This window comes from Vulpes lagopus, chromosome 2 (genome assembly GCF_018345385.1).
Source record: "Vulpes lagopus strain Blue_001 chromosome 2, ASM1834538v1, whole genome shotgun sequence".
Classification (NCBI taxonomy): Eukaryota; Metazoa; Chordata; class Mammalia; order Carnivora; family Canidae; genus Vulpes; species Vulpes lagopus.
In genome coordinates, this window is record NC_054825.1 from 60,177,344 (window position 1) to 60,201,273 (window position 23,930).

General features: G+C 34.2%; 1 protein-coding gene across 3 annotated transcripts in view; it reads right to left on the bottom strand.

Moving 5' to 3' along the window:
* The window catches only part of TEX9 (testis expressed 9), a 53,750-nt gene that overhangs the window by 16,077 nt on the left and 13,743 nt on the right, over positions 1 to 23,930 (bottom strand). For all 3 annotated transcript variants that reach the window (XR_005986357.1, XM_041746475.1, XM_041746476.1), the window contains exons 5-10: positions 21,622 to 21,667; positions 20,820 to 20,902; positions 18,771 to 18,949; positions 15,816 to 15,898; positions 15,244 to 15,417; positions 4,119 to 4,253 (exon numbers count right to left, since the gene is read on the bottom strand). Coding sequence is in view for 2 of the 3 variants with exons in the window: in XM_041746475.1 (XP_041602409.1) it covers positions 4,119 to 4,253; positions 15,244 to 15,417; positions 15,816 to 15,898; positions 18,771 to 18,949; positions 20,820 to 20,902; positions 21,622 to 21,667 (700 nt within the window). In the remaining variant the exon portion in view is untranslated. The remainder of the gene's footprint in view (positions 1 to 4,118; positions 4,254 to 15,243; positions 15,418 to 15,815; positions 15,899 to 18,770; positions 18,950 to 20,819; positions 20,903 to 21,621; positions 21,668 to 23,930) is intronic.

Genomic DNA, 23,930 nt, shown 5'->3' on the forward strand with positions numbered 1-23,930 from the left:
ATTGGAGGAAGGTGGTCAAAAGGCACAAACTTCCAGTTATAATAAAACACTAGAGATGTAATGTATATACAACATGATAACTATAGTTAGCTGTTGTATGGTATATTTGAAAGTTGTTAAGAGAATAGATCCTAAGAATTCTCATCACCAGGAAAAAAGCTTTTCTTATTTTTTGTATCTCTGTGAGATGATGGATATTAAATGAACTTACTGTGGTAATCATTTCACAATATATAAATCAAATCATTATGCTATACACCTTAAACTTAATAATGCTGTATGTCAACTATATCTCAATAAAACTGGGGAAAATAGAAAATCTCAAGATAGCAAATGAGCATATGAAGATGTTTGTATTATTCACTGGTCATTAGGAATATGCAAACTAAACCACAATGACATACTGTTAGTCACCCACTAGAACAGTAAAATGTAAAAGCCTGACTATGTCAAATGTTGGTCATGACATGGAACAGCTAAAACTTTTATATACTGCTGTTAAGAATATAAATTGGTAAAACCATTTTGGAAACCAGTTTGGCAGTTGAACGTACATCTATAATAAAACCCAGATGTTTATTAATTCTAGGTATTTACCCAAGAGAAATGAAAACACATGTCTACACAAAGACATATATGTGAATGTTCATGGCAGCTTTATTTGTAATAGTGAAAACTGGAAACAACCCTAAGTCCATCAATAGATGGTATTGTTTGTTATATTTATACCACGTGTAAAATTATTAAAAGTGAACTACTGTCACATGGAACAATGGGATGAATCTCAAGATGTTCTAAAATCTTTCCCAAACCTACTCCAGGGAATGGCACTATCTATCTAGTTCTGAAAACTAAAAGTCAAAACATCCTCTCAAAAGCTTCCCTTTTCCATAATTCCATCTCTACCCATCATCAAGTCCTAGTAATTTTTCTCTCTTCAATGTATTTTGATACTTATTTCTCTCCATTTCCACCACTATCAGTCTAGTCCAAGCTACTTCATCATCTCTCATACTGCTCCTCTTAACCTGAGTTCATTGCCTCCATCTCTCACACTGCTACTCTTTAGCCAGAATTCATTGCCTCCTTCCAATGAATTCTCCACACAATAAACAAAAATACTTTCCAGGCACACATATGATCACTGCATAGTCTCCCCTTACCTTGTTCAAAATAACCATGCAGTGGCGTTGTACTATATTTGGATAAAACCCCAAATATTAACACAGCCTGAAGGATCTAGATGGTTTGGCCTCTACCTGCTTCAGGCCTCACTTCACAACATTCTCTTCACTTCCATCCCTGACTTTCATGACCTAGTTTTTTCTCCTACCACAGAGCCATTTTATACATAGGATTCCCTTTGTCCATAATCTCTTCCTAGCATATAACTTGTTAATATTATTCAGATCTTAACTCAGAATTACATTTTTTAAAAAAGCATGCCTTTACCTGGTTACCTGCTCAAATCACAGTTGCACCTCAGTTTTGCTTGATGAATTGTCTAAATAACACACAGCTTCTCCACTACAGGGAGTATATGATTACAGGGATCACATTTATTTATTTTTATCACCTTTGTATCTCCAGTCTCTAGGAAAGGTCTGGCAGGTACCTAGAAGGCCTTTGTAAATATTTCTAAATGAATTAATAAAGAATTTGAAATTATCTGTTCCTAAATGAAATAACATGGACTTGGTGACATATTTATTTTATTTTATTTTATTTTATTTTATTTTATTTTATTTTTTAAAGATTTTATTTATTTATTCACGATAGACACACAGAGAGAGAGAGAGAGAGAGAGAGAGAGAGAGAGAGGCAGAGCCACAAGCAGAGGGAGAAGCAGGCTCCATGCAGGGAGCCCGACGTGGGACTTGATCCCGGGTCTCCAGGATCATGCCCTGGGCCGAAGGCAGGCACTAAACCACTGAGCCACCCAGGGATCCCTGGTGACATATTTTAAATGGACCATAAGCAAACAATCTAATCAAATGCTCTGTTTTTAAGAATTCCAATTAAACCATCACAAAGTTGTCTTTCCTCATTCCTTCCTATAGTATATTTCAGAGGCAATTACTACGTTCCAGGCACTGAGACACAGCAGAATGAGAGAATCGGGGTCCCTGCACTCATGCAGCATCTGATTTAACTTGACTGACTTTTCATTTCAAAAGTTACTCTTACTCTAAGGCCAGATTAGTTTCCTAACCTCTGTGCAGAATATATCATTTTTTAAAATAAATCTTTAACTTTTTCATGACTAGGAGTCAATCTTGTTCTATTTTATGGAAACCTTACTATTTCTTAAACATACAGACCTGAATAATTTTAATTATCTACCTAATCATATGTCTAATTAGAATGAGAAGCAAGGTACAAAGAATTAAAATGGAAAAAATATACCTCCTCACAAAAAAACTTATATATAGACTAGACTACAAGGAAAAACTAAACAGCATAAGCCCAAAATGTCCTTCAAAGACAGAAGTTAGGGGAGGCTCAGCAGTTTAGCACCAGGGCGTGATCCTGGAGTCCTGGGATCAAGTCCCACATCGGGCTCCCTGCATGGAGCCTGCTTCTCCCTCTGCCTCTCTCTCTCTATCTCTCATGAATAAATAAATAAAATATTTTTTTAAAAAAAGACAAGTTAGAAATGAAGCAAAATAATTGAAAAAAATCAGAAACTTAAGACTCATACACATATTTTTTCAGAAATCTAAAATAAGTTACATCTAAGAACTCTGATTTCAAAATGTCTACTTGATAGCAAATAGTTACAAAATGTTCTCCTACTGCATTTAAACTGATCACCCATAATGCAGACTTTGGATCAGAAATTTGTTTTGAACATACTTGTTTTTACAGTGTTGATGGTTTTAAACTTAATTAATGAGGACTTGGTATATCAATTTGCAAAATGGCTCAATAGGATTATTGCTGTCATGGAAACAAGTTTTTCCTTCTACTTCTCTAATTGTGCTAAAACATCAACAACTAAGAATTAGCAAATCCTGACATATACATGGTTATTCCATTTTATTTTCTTCAAAATCCCTCCAGAGTGAACCAAATTGGAAATAATATTCCAATAGCATGCTAATTATTGGCAAGTTATAAAGATAACTTCCTCATTCATTTAATAACTTCTGTTAATAAATCTCTAACATACCATCACCGATGGCTCTTGAACATGAACACAGTCTGATTACACAGTACAAACTATCTCACAGAAGATATCTCAAAACTCTGTAGTCACTGTCACATTTTGCCTCTGTTAAATATGTTGGAGGATTTATCAAGTTCAGTCTAGTTTTATGTCCTATTAAGTGCTGTTAGTTTATTGGAAATGTATCATCTGTGTATGTAACAAAGGTGGCTCCTAACTTCATCAAGCCTCTGTTAAGTGTAAATTATTCAGTATTATCCAAAGGGAGAGATTCCAATGGAGCATCACTTTTAGGTTGACAAAGAACCAAAATTGAATTAGTCAAAATTTATAGAGTATGCAAACAGTTTTCATACACAACGATATTTGAGCCTTCATTTATTCAACAGTTATTTCAGGCATTGAGCGCTAATTCTATACCAATCATTGGCTAGATACTGGGATACAACAGTGATTATCAAAATGTTGTCTCAGAACCAGAGGCATCAGCATCACCAGGGAACTTGTTAAAACTGCTTATTAAAACTAGTTAAAACAGGCCTCACCCTACACCTACTAAATCTGAAACTCTGGGTGTGGGGCCCAGCAATCTGTCTTAACCAGCCTTCCTGGTAATTCTGATACATGCTCAAGTTTGAGAACCACTGCCCTATAAAGTAGCCCTTTGCATAATATTAGAAAAGTGAGTAAAGAAAAGAAGGAAATGGATTTGAGATACAAAAGAGACTCTTTCCTACCATTTGTACCCAGAGATTAGAAAAATGTCTGGCATATAACATGGGCACACAATAAAGATTTGTTGAAAATTACATTAACAATAATGAATGTGCTTCTGAAAATAGAAATGTTCACATAACATTAAGAATTAAAATTTAAAAACTATTATTTTTGACTCTTGCGAAAAGTTACCAAAGGTGATCATTACCAAAACTATTCAATTTTTCCATACCTTGTAATTTTGCCTTGATTTACTTAACTCCAATTTGTACTTTTCTGCCTCTTCTAGAGCTCTATTCAACCGAACTTCCGTAGCACTTTGGCTAGTGGCAGCCTGTTTTTGTAGTCTTCTTTTACTTTCTAATTCCTATATGGTAAAAGAGATATATGGAACATTTATAAGTTCCCTCTATTATTCTGCTTTTCCATTTCCATATTCCTTGCTTTCTCCCAAATTTTACACACACACATACACACACACGTCAAAGGCTGGGGGCTGAGCAATGAGTGAGAGGTCTCTGGGAATTCTTACCCTGAATTGGTATTAGACAGATATATCCTTAAAGATGTAGTCAAGAATTAGGCTTTCAAATTACTTTTTGTTTGGAATGTTCTATCTCTTTTTATATAGTATAGAGGTCCTCTATATTTATTTTATAAGCAACTCTTTGTACCTATAGCTCTTCCTTTGGGAACCTCCTCATAACAACTATGTAAGGCACAAACTCTCATAAATACTGTGTTTGTATAAACCCAACAAAGTATATCATATAAGAAATATTTGTTCAAGGGATGCCTGGGTGGCTCAGAGGTGGAGCGTCTGCCTTCGGCTCAGGGCATGATTCCGGGGTCCAGGATCGAGTCCTGCGTTGGGCTCCTCCTTGTGGGGAGCCTGCTTCTCCCTCTGAACTACGTCTCACCTCTCTCTCTCTCTCTCTGTCTCTCATAAATAAATAAATAAAATGTTTTTTTAAAAAAGAAATATTTGTTCAAAACAGAGCATTCTACATTAGCCTTACAGGGCAAATTCCAACTCTTGAGCAAAAAATCAAGTTATGGGTTAATGTTCTACATCTTGGGGTAGATTTAGACTTGTATGTCTGGAAATATTCTAAGGGATGCTGTCACAGAGAGTCTACCATTATCTGGCACTATAATCTTATCTCCTGCAAGATGTTACCCTTCAGATATATCAGCAGTATATGGAACTCTCCCAAACAGCTATGATGTTTCTTGTCTCGGAGCCTTTGCTTATCTCATGCTCTTCCTTCTTCCTTGATCCTTCCTCCCTGCTCATTTTTACCTGGCCAGCACCTATTCATCCTTTAAGACTCAATGAGGGATATACATGAGGGTTTGACCTCCACCAGGAAGCCTTCCCTCTTCTCCTCCCAGGCTGAATTAGGTACCCTTTCTTCAGAGCTTCTACATCTTGACACACATATATCACAGTATCTGCTGTGCAGAACTGAAACTATTCATTTACTTCATTTTCCACATTATTAATGTAAGCTCACTGAGGATTACCAGAACTTTAGGGAATCCTAAAGTTCTGCATTCCCAGAACTTTAGGGGCACAGAGGAGGCACTAATGACATGTTTATTCAACTGAATTTATTTATTTATTTATTTATATTTTTTTTATTTATGATAGTCACACAGAGGGAGAGAGAGAGGCAGAGACATAGGCAGAGGGAGAAGCAGGCTCCAAGCACCGGGAGCCCGACGTGGGATTCGATCCCGGGTCTCCAGGATCGCGCCCTGGGCCAAAGGCAGGCGCCAAACCGCTGCGCCACCCAGGGATCCCTCAACTGAATTTATTTTGTAATACTTAACTCACCCTTCTTTGCATCCCCTACCATGTCTAGTACAGAGCCTTATACACAACAGAGATTCAATAAATATTATGGAATTGAAATGATGCAATTAAAAATATAGTTGTCTATTTTCTTCTTTTATTATAAATTTTTTTTCTCCTGGCTGTATCACTGTTTTATTTGAAAACTGATCTCCCTGGCCCTAAGTAATTAAGGGCAAAACAAAACAAAACACATGCTGCTCTTTATGTAGGTTTCTAAACAAATCAAACTGTGTATGGATACCATCTGCTATCACCAGCCTTCTTCACAGCTTTGTGGGTGGTAGCTACAGTAAAAGCAAGCTTGATTTATCTCACTGTTCACATGGAAAAGGCAGAGATTCTTATTAGCTACAAAGTCCACAATTCTAGCTGCCTCATTTTAGCCTCTTCTCCAAAGAATATGAAAATAAATCTTTGCCCTTCTCTTTCCTGCTGGTGACTTTGTAACCTACTTCACAGAAAAATGAAAACCATCCTACACCACATTATGTTCCTTTAACAGTGAATCAATATGGCTCCCTTCTTGGGAGAAGTGAAAAAGAAAAAAGGCATTAGAAAAGTAAAATAGGAAATAAAGTATTCCCAAATGAACAAATCCACTAAGGAAAGGGAAAACCTACCAAAAACTTGAAAACATTTATTTTTTTGAAAACATTTATTTTTAATCACATTCAAGTACTTTGTAATTTACAAAGTAGACAAGATACCAGTATTTTTTATAATACCTTATATGCTAAAAATAGTGAAGCAAATCTACTGTTACCAAAAAATAAGCAGTTTACATGTTGTTAAAGACAAATTTTAGGAAAGACCTTAAGCCCTGAATTTTATTTTAGCTTTTTTTAAGAGAAAAATTTAGACAGCTTAAAGAAATTAAAAACTCACTTAAAAGCTCAAATACTATGAGATCCAAGAAGAAATAATTTGCCAACCTCTCTTAACTTTTAAAGCATTCATAAAGCACTGGGAGAGGGCAAGAAAAGAGAGAGGTATTGTATCAGTAATCACAGCACAGGATAAAAATGGTAGTAAATGCTTTAAGAGTAACACAAATTGTCACAGTAATTCAGAAGAGGAATAATCAGATGAGAATAAATGATCAGATAAGGTTTTAGAAAAAAGTGCTAAGATACAAAAAGCAATGAACATGGAGTCAGAGAACCTACGAGCTGTGGTAGACTCAGTTCCCATATCTAAAATTGGTAGTAATGAAATCTATACCTACTTACTTCTTCAGCACATTTATCAAGCATTTACTGTGTGCCAGGTACTATTCTACATAAATGATGGGCACATGAAATTAAGAATATATACAATGGATAATTAAGTAGTGCACCATGAAACTTAAGCTGGGGAAAAGGGAATAAAGAGCTAGGGGAAGGTGCAGATCTATATAATAAAACCATATGACTACACACAACTATCATATGTATGTGATCGCAATTTGTAAACTATGCAATATTAAATGAAGATAAGGACCATTAAAATTATGGCTTTGCAGGATACATACAGGCAAAAATTTAAAAGCTTCCTTTGCAAGATAAGGACTTGAAGAAATAAAGAAAATGCTTTTGAGGCGCCTTGCTACGGAAACAAAGAACAAAGCATCTTTAGAAAATGACACAAACCTCAATTTCAGCTGGAATGAAAGAAAAAGAGAGCAGACTTTTTTTTTAACTGAGTTACTAGTGATAGGCATGTTTGTGTGACATAATCCATGGTCAGAGAAACTTGTGGAATGTACCTACTGACTATAATTTGACCCCCCTCCCCAAAAAAACCCAAACCCTCAAAAAACCCTAAAACAAAGATGAAGGCTCCTACTCATGATGAAATAAGAACCTAAGATAAAAACACAATGTAAACTAAAGAAAATAGACAAAATGTGTTATATAACTATTTAGAGATAAAGGAAAACAGTAGGATTATGACTCCTGAGAGAAGACAAATAAATGGAGTAGTGTTACAATCACCCCAGCATTCTGCCTGGAGGCAATGTCCACACTGTGGGTATAATGTGGAGAAAATACAAACAGAGCCGAGGTCTGCTAAGTTGAGGGACAGAGATGGAAGCTGGAGGAGACTGAGGCCCTTAGAATTTATGAGAAGGGTTCAAGTAGGAGGAACTCCATTAGGAGGGAGCTTCAGGAATCTACACAGGATATCCTTCCAGTATACTGAGGACGAGGCCGCACCTACATACAGAGAAACCCAACAAGGCCAGCAAAGAACAATCAGGGAATGTAAACAGAACAATGCAAACATAGTTCACACAAGGAAAGATGACATCTGATCTCTAACCTGACAGAAAGGAGAGACCTTAGTGATCATCTGAGGCATTCAGTGGAGATTCTAGAAGGTCTCTTTAAGGGAAGCCTTAGTGGTACAGCTGAACTATTCCCCGACGCTACTCTAGACACATCCCAGCCAAACTTAAAAACAGGTCTCAAAGGGACTAAACTGGCAAATAACTACCTGTGTTCAAAGAGCACACTAAACACAAGCACTCAACAATATAATATTCACAGTGTTTAGCATTCAGTATAAAATCCCTAACCAAACCAAGAAGCAGGAAAATGTGATTGATATACAGAAGAAACAGTAGTCAATAGAAACAAATCCATAAATGAGAAATATGACAGATCCATCAGACAAAGCTGTCAAAACAGCTATTTTAATTATATATGTTAATATAATGAGGACATTGAGAATATAAAAGAGAATCAAATGGAACTTCCATAGATGAGTAATGTATCAAAATGAACATTTCACTTGGTTAAGAATAAGAGCATATTAGACACTGCAAAGAAAAGATCAGTAAACTACTGAAGACATAGCAATAGAATCTATCCAAATAAAAAAGGCCAAAATTATTAGTGACCTAATATCACTGATATATTTTAAGTGCAATAATATCAAGCAGTCTAAGAGAAGTACAATTGAAGTTTCACATTGGGGGAGGGAGAGACGGGATAAAGAAAAAATATTGGAAGAAATAATGGCCAAAATTTTCCAAATCTGATGAACACTATAAACCCACAGATTCAAAAAGTTCAACAAACTTCAAGCAGAATAAATACACTCCTTACACAAAACTAAGAAAACACATCATTATGAAATTGCTGAAAACCTGTAATAAAGAGAATGTCTTGAAAGCATTGATAAAAGATACAAAAATACAGAGTAGAAAGAAAAGATTTACTGTGAACTTTTTGTCAGAAATGACATAGCCCAGAAGACAATGGAATGATATCCTTAAAGTACTAAAAAACAGACAAAGTTTTAATTGATAATTCTGTATCTAGTGGAAAATATCCTTAAAAAATGTAAGGGGCCAACCACACAGAAGCACACACAAAACTAGTGAAACCCAAATAATGCCTGTGGATTACACCAATGTCAGTTTCCTGGTTTTTATATTGTACTATCATCATGTCAGATGCAATCAATGAGGGAAACTGAGGTCTAAAGGACCTGTTATTTTTGCAGCTTCCTATGAATCTATAATTTTCAAAAAAAAATTCAGTAAGGAAAAATATGGTCTTTTATCAAAGAAACAAACACCAGAATCAGTGACTACCAAAGGGCAGCACAAAAATTGAAAGGGTAGTTATTTCAAGCTGTCATATAGAAAAAAGAGATCTAAAAAAATGAGGAATACCAAAACTGGCAAATACAAAGGCGTTTTCATATGTCAATCTGTTTAAAATATAACCATTTAAAGAAATATTGTGAGATTTATGACACTTAAAAGTAAACATAACAAAAGTAGAAAGGAAAGGAGGCAGAAATGGAGTATATTGTTGTGAGGGTCTTATGTGTTAAAGAGTATAACATGATTGGAAGGTAGACTGTGATATGGCAAATATGTTTTTGTGTTTTATGTAATTTACACATGTAAATATGTTTTTTGAGTTAAATGGAACATAAAAATATAAAACAGAGATATAGCCAACAGTAGAGGAAAACATGTAATACTAAAAAATATTCAATTCAGAAGAGGAAAAAAGTAATAAAACAGAGTTAGAAAAAACAAAAAACAGAAAAATAGTAAGATGACAGTTTTAAATCTGATCAAAAATGCATTAACATAATTGGCCTGAACATCTCAATAAAATAGAAACACCACTGAAGTGGGTGAAAAAGCAAAAGCCAATTATATGGTGGCTACAACAAACCTATTCTCAATATAAAGGCAGATGAAAAATAAAAAGTTGAAAAAGATATACCAAGCAAACATGAAACATAATGAAGCTGGAATTACTACAATATCAGGCAGAGTAAGCAGACTTTGGAACAACGAATATTATGAGAGATTAAAAATAGGGGTCATTAGTACAGATCATGCAGGCATTATAAATATAATAAAGGAATATTAAGACAAATTTATGCCCATAAATTTAATAACTTAAATGAGATAGAAAAATTTCTTTAAAAACACAAATTATCAAAACTGACCCAAAAAAGTAATAAAAAATCAGAAGAGACTCATATCCACTAAATAAAGTGAGCTGGCAATTAGAATCCTTCTAAAAAGAAAACTCCACTTCACATGGTTTTATTGATGAATTATATACTACATATAGATCAATGATCATACAGAGATCTATATAGCAGAATAGTCCAGAAACTGACCCACATATATAGTCCATTCATTTTCTACACAGGTGCCATGGTAATTAAATTGAGAAAGAATAGTATTTTCAAATGTTGATTGTCTGAAAAATAAACCTTGACCTTACCCTCATGCCATATACAAAATTAACCTGAAAAAGGTTACAGATCTATTTATATATGCATGTACACACACACACACACACACACAGGCTAACTCCTTAAGAATACATGGGAGAAAATCCTCATTGACCTTGGACTGGGCAAAGATTTCTTAAATAGGGTTAAAAAAGCACAAACTAGAAATAAAATAAAATACTGGAATTCATCAAACTTTAAAACTATGTTTTGAAAAATGCTGTTAAGAAAAAAAGCCAAGTAAGACTGTGAGAAACTCTTCACTATATATTCTAGCAAAAGAATTTTATAAGGAAGCATAAGGAATTCCTATGTCAATTCAATACTTTTTTTTAAAAGGGCAAAAGGAATAGACAAAAGAAGATATATGAATGGCCAATAACATGAAAAAATGTTCAAGATCAATAGTTATAAAATACAAATTAAACCACTATGAGATACTAATATGCTGCCCCTCTGGAATGGCTAAAATTCTGAAAGACTGACAATACAAAGTGCTGATGAAGATCAGACTAACTGGAACTCTCCTATATTGCTAGTGGGAATGAAGAATGGTACAATCACTTTGGAACAGTTTGGCAGTTTCTTTTTTTTTTTTAAGATTTTATTTTTATTTATTCATGAGAGACACAGAGAGAGAGAGAGGCAGAGACATAGGCTCCCCACAGGGAAGCCTGATGCAGGACTGGATCTCAGGACCCTGGGATCACGCCCTGAGCCCAAGGCTAACTGACGCACAACCACACTGAGCCACCCAGGCAACCCAGTTTGGCAGTTTCTTGTGAAGTTAAACATACACTTTCTGTAATACTCAGAAATTCTACCCTTAGGTATTTTTCCAATATCGCTGGATGTGCCTATACAAAAACATGTGTCTCCATAAAAACTTGTATATAAAAATTCATAGTGTCCTCATTTCTAATAGTTCAAAGCTAGAAACAACAGAAATGTCTACAAATTGATGGATAAACAAAATTCAGTACATCCATAAACAAACATTACCCAGCAATACAAGGGAATGAACCACAAAATATGCAACAACATTAATGCATCTCAAAATCATTATGCTGAACAAAAGAAGCCAGGCATAAAATAGTACATACTTATGATTCCATCTGTATGAAACTGTAGAACAGGGAAAACTAATCTGTAACGAAGGAATGCAGATCAGTGAGTGGATGGGCCATGGTCAGAGGTCAGAGATTTGGGGGAAGGGAGACAAAGGAAATTTGGAGGAAGTGCAGTGATGCACTTGATTGCAGTGATGGTTATAAGGATATACTATTTTGCCAAAGCTCAATGAACTGCACGATTAAAACAAGTAAATTTAATTGTATTTATTTCTCAATAAAGTTGATTTTAAAATAGATTAACTGAAAAACAAAAATTCAATGCTGCCATAAAATGTTTTGTTTTTGTATTTTAGAAATGGCTCTACCTGTTAGTATAATAGTTGTAGTAATTTTTTAAATAGTTGGCTTTTATAGGTTTATAGAAGCAGCTCCATCAAACTCAAGCTCTGTTTTGCATTTCTATCAAATGTCCAGTGAGGGTTTTTTTTTGTTTTTTGTTTTCTTTTTTGCAGAATTAGCCAAAGACTCAATCTGGAGTTCTGCATAACCCATGAGAGTTGTTACACCTCTCTGTCTGGTAGGTAGATAAGGATTCAAGCTGGAAAGTTCAGAGCTAATGAAAAGTCATTATAATAAAAATCTTCAGATAGTCGATGTATCATAATAGCTTAGAAGACTCACTGTGAACCAAAGGTTCAAATATTTAACTCTCAACAGCAGTGAGATTTTGGAATAGTAGACCACTTAATTTTGAGGGGTTGTAGAAAGAGTCTACATGATTTGTGGAAAGAACACAGACTTTGGAGTCAGACAAACATGGCTTGAATCCTGCTCTGCCACTATCTGTGTGACCCTGGGCAATCTGCTTAACGTATTAGATTCAGTCTCTTTCTATAATATGTTTTGCCTGACACATAGTACTCAAAAAAATATTAGTTCCATTTCTGCCATACAAAGGTGGAGTTATAATCAATCATATGTGGTCTTTTGGGAATATTAATCTATTGACAGAACATAGGATACAATGGATAAGGAAAAGAGAAAGGACATAAAATAATCAGTGGGGAGGATTCAGAAAGAAGATAATAATAGCTTGAATCAAGAAGGGGCAATGGTAATTGAAAAAAAAAAAAAAAAAAGAATGAAAAACATGTGAAGAATGCATAGGATTGGGTATAAAGGCCAAGAAGAAGAGAATCAGAGATGTAGGCAAGGTTTCAGATTATGTGAAATGATCCTGATGACAGCAGGACCAGAAACTTGTCAGCATGATGACAAATGATAAAGTACCATGACAAATTAAAACTCTGGTTTCCCAGATACAATGGTTTTTTCTTAGAACACTGGTCTATAATTTTTAGACTAACAAATATAATATGAATCATATATGAAATTTAAAATTTTCTAGTAACTACTTTAAAAAGAAGTAAAAATAATTTTAATATTATACTTCATTATATATATCTATACTTCATTTATCTCAACATATCTAAAATATTTCAATATGTAATCAATATAAAAAGATTCTCTTTTTAATTCTTTATTGTATTAAGTCTTCAAAATCTGGTATTTATTTTAAACTTATAGCATGTCACAATTTGGAATAGCCACATATAGTGAGCTACCATATTGGGTAGCACTTTCTGCTACTAGATACTGTAATTAATTTTTATTTCCGGACATATAGGTAATCAAAATGTGGTACATCCATTCAATGTTATACTACTCAGCATTAAAAAGAACAGATTTCAACATGGATTAACCTCAATTCCTTTATGCAAGTGAAAAAAGACTCAAAAGCCTACAAGTTATTCTATGTGATTCTATTTACATGACAATCTGGAAAACGCCAAAATGTAAGAACCAAAACCAGATTAGTGGCTGCCTTAGACTCAAAGTATGCAACGGATTTGACTAAATTCACAAGGGAACTTTTGGGGATGGTAGAACTATTCTGTATTTCAATTATGGTGATAGTTATATGACTATGTATTTGTCAAAGCTCACAGAACTGTATACTTAAAAAGGGTGATTTACTGTACACGAATCTTATCTCAGTGAATCCAATGTTAAGAATTTTTTATCAGAAGATAATGCTAATTAGACAAGACGAAAATGTTCAAATATATGCTCTTTTATATGAACACACTAAAGAAAAATATAGTAATGAAGACATAATTTCCTATTTCCTAAATCTCTTATAATACATAATTTTTATCCTAAGTCTTACAAAGTAATACCATACAGTATGCTTTATTTTTATTATCTCAACGGCACAATATAAAATTTTTAATAGGATAGCTTATTTAAAATGCATTATCCCCTTAGATTTGATACGAAAAGCACAAATAACCAAAGAAAAATTAGATACATTGGATTTCAAAATTAAAAAATTTTGTGCGTCAAAGGTCACTGTAAAGAAAGTGAAGAGACAACCTAATGAATGGGAGAGATATTTAGAAATATGTACCTGATAAGGGACTTGTATCTAAAATATGTAAAAAAACATTTACTACTCAAGAATTTAAAAGTTCCAATTTAAACAATGAGCAAAGAATCAGATATTTCTCCAAGAAGACATACAAATGGCCAATAAACATATGAAAAGATGCTCGAAATCTTTAGTTATCAGAGAAATGCAAATCAATATGACAAGATAACTTTACATGAGTAGATACCTAGAATCAAAAAGATAATCTGGGATCCCTGGGTGGCGCAGCAGTTTAGCGCCTGCCTTTGGCCCAGGGCGCGTCGGGCTCCCGGTGCATGGAGCCTGCTTCTCCCTCTGCCTGTGTCTCTGACTCTCTCTCTCTCTCTGTGTGACTATCGTAAATAAATAAAAATTAAAAAAAAAAAAAAGATTATCTAACATGTGTTGGTGAGGATGTGGAGAAAACTGAACCCTTACACACTGCTGGTGGAAATGTACAAACAGTATAGCTGGTTTGGAAAAGAGCTGAGTGTTTTTTGTAAGGTTAAACACAGGGTAACGATATGATCCAATGATTCTACTGTTAGGTATATACACAAGACAAATGAAAACATATGTCCACACAAAAACTTGTATGTTAATGTTCATAGCAGCATTATTCAAAATAGTCAAAAAGTAGAAATATCATCTGATAAAGAAATAGATGTGTTATATCCATATAATGGAATATTACTCTATAAAAAGGAACGAAGTACTGGTATGTAGTACAATGTGGATGAACCTCAAAAACATTCTTATATGAAAGATATCCCAAAATATCTCATATTGTATAATTCTGTATATATGAAATGTCCAAAATAGGCAAATCTATCAACAGAAAATAGATTAGAAGTTGCCTAGAGATGGAGGGGACTAGGGGAAGAAGGTTAGGATACGGTGGCTCAAGGGTACAGAATGTCTTTTTGGGGTGATGAAAATGTTCTAAAATGATCATACTGACAGCTGCACAACTCTGAATATGTTAAAAGCCACTAAATTGTATACTTTAAAAGGGTGATTTGTATTATTTGTGAATTGTATTTCAATAACGCTATTAAAAAATATTCTTATATTGGAAGACATTTTAGTAAATACTAACAAAATAACTGAACAAATAAAAGTAATGTCTTCACAAACATGTAAACTTTAAAGTTTTATAGTATCTTTAACATTAGGTCCAGAAAAATAGCAAAATTATTACCTTTTCTACTGAAGATAGCTGTTGCTGTAATCCATCACATTTTTTGTTTAGCTCTTCAAAAAGAGTTTTATATTTTTCTGTTTGAGACTGCTGCAAATTAATTGTTCGCTGCTGTCTCATACAATCTTCTTCAAAGTTTTTTATTTGTGACTTTAAATTCTGAATTTCATTTTCCTATAGTTATGAAATTATACATTATGTGAAAAAATGCACAAGGTTTAGTATCAAAACAAAGCAGTAAAAAAGGAGCTTCATATGATTTCAGATATTTATATTCATTTCACAAAGAAAACCAAATTACATTCCATTTTCACCTTCAAAAATGGAAGTGAGATATTTTGTGTTTAATAGCTTACATTTGTAAATCTTACACAGAAAATTCTAACTGCTAAAAAGTATTTAAAATTCTTTAGCTCAGTGAAAATTCAGTATTTCAGAATAAAAGTTGAGTATTTATATAGAATTTAATTCAAAATTTAACAGTAAATTATACCTCGATGAATATATTTTTTAAATAATTGAAACTGCTACTAAAGTATCTTTGAATATTAGGGAATTTGAGAGGTTTTTACCTTTTTATTACATTCATATACAACATTATCCAATTCTTCCTGCATAACACGGAGTTTGGCCTTTAGAAATCTGTTCTGGGCTTCTGTGGATTTAAATAATTACATTTATTGTCTTTCACTGAATCTAAGATGCCATCAATTACAAGATAGATCATTATTTCATGAGGAAAAAAATGTTCAAGATGGAGAGTTTATCAGGAGATCCTTGTTTGAGAATACTAAAGACACTAAATACCCCCACTATAAAGATAAATGAAAAACAAATCCACCCAATGAAAAGGAATTGTCCACATCTCAACCTGGAACTGAGTAAAGAAATAAAAACAACAAAAACCTCTCCTGAGAATCTGAACCACAAGCTAGTACTCACGTTAAGTTTGCAGACTGAGTTAGACTTTACCAAGGTGGTCCAAAATACCTCAGTCAGAAAACTTCAAGTGGTTTCAGGTTGGTAATGTCCCCAAGTGTTTGGCAGAAGCACACATAAAACCTCTCTAGCAAAACTCAACTTCAATCTCAGCCACCGTGATTATAAAATACCAGTGACTGTAATATATATCCCGATTTCACAGAAGTTAAAATGTAATCTATGTGCCATAAAAGCAAAGAATTACGCTAATGATGTACTGCTGAAGCTTTCTCCACAAACCCTAAAATCTGCCTCTGGTATTTCATCACTACCTAAAGTTCTTTATTCAACAGTATCAGCAGTAAATCTTTGATGTTTCTCTAACTATGTAACAAAATAAAGTGAAAAGTGAACTTAGAACTCACTCCACAATTCATTCAAGCATTCATTCAAAAAATATACATTAAGTTTCTATAATGTTCCAGGCATAGTAGGGATAAGACAAGCTTTGCTTTCATGGATCTTATCTTGAATAAACACCTGGAGTTGCCTCTGAGAAATCATTAGGATATATCCCAACAGAGCACAAAACATCTCCATACATACTTCCTGTTACAAAGCTCTTATTAAATGCTCCCAGTGTTACCATGGAGCTGATTAACAATGACTGGCTCTACTTCACCTAGAGCTCTCTAGCCTCAACTCTCCTTCAAGCCTCTCATGTCACTCCAGGTTAGCACAGTATAGAAGGGAAATGACGCATTTAAAAATGTGAAGTTTGCAGGAGCTCGTCTCTAAAAAGAAAGGAGAAAAAATAGTCTTACAAAGCAGTATATACTATTAAATTACTTTTTCATCTTTTCCTCTTGCCCATAACAGCCATTCAGGCAATCATCTGGAACAAGAGAAAACTCCCCAGAAGGGCGGATAGCTTAGCCAAAGATTCTGGGAAGAGAAGACAGGGAGGCAAAGTGGCAGAGAGGAGATTCAGCAATTAAAAGAAAATAGCAATTTCAGGTGGTCTGTCTGTACTGGTCCTGTGTATCTAAGAGCAAGAATATTGTCCCAGGGCCATGGTGACTATGTACTGAAGAACAGTCAACATGTGATCACTGTGTCCTTGAAGGCATCTTGACAGAGACATAAAGGCAACTTCCTGCTTCACTTTCCTTCTCTTCTGAAGAGTACTCCCAGAAAGCTTTGATAAGTCAGTAAAGGTAATAAATTCACAAATGAATAGCTCATTTATGACTGACTAGCATGCAGCACAATAATCATTACGCATATGTTATGGTTTTCACAGAATCAAGAGAATTTTAAAGATAAATCTTATGACCATCTAATACAAACTGCTAAATTTTGAAATGAAGAAAATGCTATTACAGAGAGGCTAACTGGCTTGCCTGAAGTCACAATTATAGCTCAGTATTAACCAGGGTCACATACACTCAATTGTCTTAGTCTTTATTTACAAAAGCATAAGTGGCTTCTCATAAATTCAACAGTTCTAGAGATATTACTGGTAACTAAATTTTGTTTTTAGATGATCTAAACTTAGTATTATTATTTTAAAAAGTGATATGCAGAGAATGAATTTATAAGAAAGAAAATTACATTCATTAGAAAATTAATGATTATTTTAACTGATGCCACATCAATAATTCATTTTTTTAGCTTGCACTAAGTAGAATACAGTATTCATAAATGAAAGGAATTCAAAGAAATATTTTTTTTTTTTAGATTTTATTTACTCATGAGAGACACAGAGAGAAGCAGAGACACAGGCAGAGGGAGAAGCAGGCTCCCTGTGGGGAGCCTGATGTGGGACTTGATCCCAGGACTCCAGGATCACAACCTGAGCCAAAGGCAGACACTCAACCGCTGAGCCACCCAAGCACCAAATATTGGGTTTTAAAGGTTATTTTAATGTGGGGTACCTGGGTGCCTCAGTCAGTTAAGAATCCAACTCTTGATTTCAGTTGTGAGGTGGAGCCCTGCATCGGGCCTGCTTAAGATTCTCTCTCTCTCTCTCTCCCCTTGCCCCCAACTCCCCACCCAAAAATGATAAGCTATGAGGCATTTTAACCTTAGTTGAAAAGTGGTCAATGAAACCAGTACCATATAGTCTTCTTTTTTTAAGATTTATTTATTTATTTGAGGGTGGTGGGGATGAGAAGAGGCAAAGGGAGAGGGAGACAACCTCAAGCAGACTCCCTGATGAATGGAGAGCCTGACATGGGGCTCAATCCCACAAACCCGAGATCATGACCTGAGAAGAAATCAAGAGTCAGATGCTTAACCAACTGAGATACCGAGGTGCCCCCCAATATAATCTTTTACTCTTTATAACAGAAAATATCAAATATACATAGAAGTAGAGAGATGAGGTCAATGAGAAATGACTTCCCATCACCCATTTTCAACAATAACTGACTCATTACCAATTTTACCTATAATTCCACTCATTCCTCCTACCATGTCCCACTAGATGATTTTGAAACAAACACAAGATATCACAATACATTTTTTAAATACAAGAAAAATAGTTCCCAAATATCTTTTTCTATGTAATGGTGATACAAGGATAAAAATAAAAGAAAACTTACCTGTTCCAATGTCGTTACTAACACCACAAAAAATATCGTCATCTATATAATCAGATATGCCTTCTTCCTCCAGTTGCCCTTCAATTTTGCTAATTGTTTTTGCAAGAGAAAAGTCTGAGAAATCTTCCGGAATAGCAACATCATTGGCAACATGTACATCAGGGTATTTCAATTTTATACTATAAATAAATGAATACATAAATAAACATACACACACACATATATATACACACACTCATATATACAATGTTAATATGCAAAGGAGATATGACTTTTTTTATTCAAATAACAAAGATCAAAATTATTAATTTTAAATTTATGATGAAATCTACAATTGATACTTCCAAGGATGATATTATAAAAAAAACAATTAGTTGACTTTCAATTTTTATGAATCACACAGCTTCAGAGCTAGAGAAGGCTTACAAGGCCAGTTCATCTAGACATTGCCTCCAAACAAGTAAACATAAAAACTAGGAGGGTTGTGCCTCCCAGATCAAATCCATTCCATTGCTTTTAAACTACATGCTGCTGAGGAAGAACTGTATAAAGTGATATTGCTTATAGCCCTAATTCTGTAAACAAAGAATAATACCTCTATAGAAAAAATCAGAATGCACAATTATTAGATCAATCAGAATCAACTTCTTTTCCATCTAAAGAAACATATTCTCGCCAGAATCAAAGTCAATAAAAAAATGAGATTTCATTTTCTTAACAAGGGAAGAAATATGAAATAAAAATCACTAGTAAAGGCATTAAGGAATGGGCCAGCTCTAACCCATCAAGTTTATGGTTCTGAAAGCCTTATTTTTAACATTTTACTTAAAGCCTAACTTACTTTTTAACAAACAAGCAAAACCTTCAGAATTCTGTTTAGAAAAATAAACTTTTCTTTAAAAAGTAATGCTGACATCTGAAAATAAGATAACCAGTAATGTTATGTATGCAGTATATGTTCTCTTTTCTTCTATCAATCTATTTTAGATTTATTGTCTCTTCATTATCCCCTCTATTTTTCCTTTTATTCCAAAAGCAAAAAAATTATTTAGCCAATTAAAAGACACTAACATTAAGAAATATTTTTCCAGGATTATAATGCAACGATCAGTCTGAGTAAGTAAGACATTTAATAAAAAGAAGTTGGTTGGTATAATCCGTTGCAGGAGTGACTTTCCTTCTCTAGGTCTCCTATCCTAGAGAGCCTCTTCAGTCCCCTTTTCAAGCTTAAAATACTAACAGTCTTGAATTCTTTTTCACCAAAAACAATAGAATGCAAATTATAGTGATCCTACAGTCTTAGAGCCCACCAAATCACTCTGTATGTCAATATATACAATGTATAGTTCTATTAAATGCTCAAAAAAGTAGACGAGCCTTAGTTCTAAGAAAATATCTCATTAACAAAAATTTGAAATGTGGCGATTTTGCTTAAGAGAACATAATATGGGGATGCCTGGGTGGCTCAGTGGTCGAGCGTCTGCCTTCAGCCCAGGGTGTGATCTTGGAGTCCCGGGATCAAGTCCCACATTGGGCTCCCTGCATGGAGACTGCTTCTCCCTCTGCGTATGTCTCTGTGTCTCTCATGAATAAATGAATAAAATCTTTAAAAAATAAAAGAACAGAGAACCCTGGGTGGTGCAGCGGTTTAGCGCCTGCCTTTGACCCAGGGCACGTTCCTGGAGACCCGGGATCGAATCCCACGTCGGGCTCCCAGTGCATGGAGCCTGCTTCTCCCTCTGCCTATGTCTCTGCCTCTCTCTCTCTCTCTCTCTCTCTCTCTCTGTGACTATCATAAATAAAATTAAAATTAAAAAATTAAAAAAAAAATAAAAGAACATAAAATGCTTAGTAACTGCTGCAAGACATTTCTGAGCAGAATATGTTTTAAAATTATTGAATGTAGATAAGATATATACAATGTAAGGTATAAAAAGATCTGGAGAAACAGCTTTATAATTAATATGACGAAAAAGAAAAAAATAATTAAAATGATGGTACTGTCAATCATAAGACTAAAAAAGTAAAGTAATACTGTTAAAACTGTACCTTGAATTTGCTTTCCTTCCTTTATTTGCAGAGTGTCGTTTGTTTTGAATCTTATTTACTGCATCAACATTTTTGGTCTTTGGCTACATCAAAAGAATTTAATTATTGATTGGTTAGATTCTAATCATTTGCCATAGTACGCAATTTTGTAATACACAGAATTCTATTGAATTAATCAATTTGTATTTTAAAGAATCCCAGATTGTATAGCTATAAAATATAGGTATTATTATCACCAACAGATTCAAAGGCAAATTAGCCCCTAAAATTCAAAGATATTCAGCTAGTTCCTAGAACATTAAACTTAATGTTCTGACTCACAGAATTCAGTTCACTTCACTGATTATTCCCCAGACTGCCTTCACATATACTGTTCCCTTGGTCTAAATCCCAGTGGGTGGAGAACTTGTAGATCCCAATTTGCCCAGCACCTGCAATAGTGATCTATACACTGCAAATATTTAAATGAATTAACAAACCCTTCAAATTACCTTCTTTATATATAGATACTTTTCTTTTTTGAGTGGTAGATCTAGTGAATTGGGGCTTCAGAAAGAAAATTAAAAATGCTTAGATTACAAATTCATTTTACTTAGAATTCTTTCCAATATATAGTCAGTGAAATTATGAAACAAAAAGGATTCAACTTATTTTATGAACAACATTTCATGAAGGCATCTCTTCTAAGAATCAAGGCTTATTTTCTATTTCTATAGTCATACTCCTGTTTTGTTCTAATAAGTCTAAAATAACAGAAATTCTGCAGAAAGTAATCACATTTACAGAAAGTTTGATTTCATACCTTAGTTTCTGAATGTAGGTGAGCTATCCCTTCAGACAACAGACCGCTACAGACCAAAAGTAAACATTATATATTAATAGATGATACTAAGCTGAGACACAATAAAATCCAACAGTAATTATATCTGAAAGGGAAAATAGACAACTATCAGGTAAACTTTGCTATAATTCTAGTTATGCACATGTTTATTTATTTTGATAAGTGTCACAAACAAGAAAAGTTCTTTGGTTCAGTAATTCACCTTTGAGAAGATACACTATAATACCCACATCTCTAATAAAGTATACCACAAATTTTAACAAATGAAAATCATAAGGAGTACTGGTTACACACAGGGATTACTGATTTTACAAAATGATTCACCACAAGGCTTTTTAAGTGTGAGCCCCCCCACAGTTATCCTTTGTTAATGTATTTAAATACTTGGTCAGTGTCTGTTTTCCCCATTATACTGTGAACTCCATGAGGGTAGGAATCATGTCTGCTTTGTTCACTGCTCTACACCTATAACTTGGCATAGTACCTAGCATATGAGCTCTTAAACTGTCACTGAATAAGCATTTGTTAAATGCATGAGTAAATATATCTAAAATACAACTCATTTTTATGCACAGTTTTCAAAATCTGTTTTTATTTAAAACAGGGAGTGTTTATGGGGTCTGTACTTTATGGCCCATGGGCTGAATCCACCCACATCCATTCATTTACACATTATCCATGGCTGTTTTCACACAACAGCAAAGTTGAGTAGTTATGACAAAGACTGTAAAGCCTACAAATACAAAAATATTTATTATCTGCCTCTTTATAGGAAGAGTTCACCTACCCCTGATCAATGGTCTAGATCAGCCCCATTACATGTATTAATACTTCTTAAAAACCTACCATGTTACTATCTATTGTTGCTATTAAAAAACAAACCAAAACAAAAAACTCCATCATATCCCCTGAGAACTCATAACCATAATAAGGACACAAAAACAAAATTACTTTCCATCAGATGCTACCTACTCGACTAGTCATATATAAGTTATTTCAATATTAAATGCAAAAATATACTTAGATAATATTATATACAACCTCTTAAAGAACTAGCAACAGCTCTGGAAAGAAAAAAGGGAGCTTTCAAAATACCTTAAAATTACAGGGACTAAAGAATCATTCTCATATACAACATTAAAATGTTACCAAGTTTTATACAAATTTTAAGTGTCCTCTTTAATGGCTTTTTTATCAAATTAATATTTGCCATCTCCTTACATTTTCTGCATCTCCCACCTCCCCTCCCACTGACACACATATGTATCAGCCAAGAAACATTTACAAGTTCTTGGTCTCCTTCAGGTTTAGCAGAGTGACATTATTTTGGTAGTATTTTGACAAAAAATGAACTAAAATATAATAGCCTAGTTATTTTTGTTACACTTCTCCATGAAAGGTTTGTATGTAAGACTGAAACGATTAGTGTGCTAAACCCAGCTTCCAGGAGACTGAAGGATATTTCTTAAATGAAATTCTGGTTTCCCGACCATATTGTTTGGCAGAGAAACCTTGGATGTTGAAGACCTATTACATACTGCCTGACGACCAGCATTTAGGTGAATGATGGTTCCAAGCTAAAATGGATTGTCTCTTTACAGAATTATCTCGCATCTTTAGCAATTTGCAACTAATAGTCAAGCGGCATGTTTTACCTGGTAAAAGCCATTTGTTCAAACAGTAGTTTTTAAAAAAAAAAAAAAAAAAAGCCACCTGGTCAAGGTAAACACAGGTGTCATCACCACTTTGCACTTAAGGAAAATTCAGTGCAAGGAAACCAACAAATTTATTTTTATGCTTGTGAAGTCAGTCTCTCACTCGAATCAACAGAAACTAGGGATTAGCTGTTGTTCCCATCATTCTAGTCTTTCAGTTTACTTGATAAAAGTTGTGCCTAATCTTTGTAATCCAAATTTTGGAATTTTGATAACTGCTAAACATCATTTCCCATAAAATATCAGGAAGTACTACATATAATAAGGATAAGGGGCAGCCCGGGTGGCTAGCGGTTTAGCGCCGCCTTCAGCCTAGGGCCTGATCCTGGAGATCCGGGATCGAGTCCCACGTCGGGTTCCCTGCATGGAGCCTGCTTCTCCCTCTGCCTGTGTCTCTGCCTCTCTCTCTGTGTCTCTCATGAATAAATAAATAAAATATTTTTTAAAAAATAAGGATAAGTATTTTCATGTGTGTATATCAAATAATGATTAAAAATTTTAAATATACTTTTTAGGTACACAGTTCTATATATTTTAAAAGATTTATTCATTTTG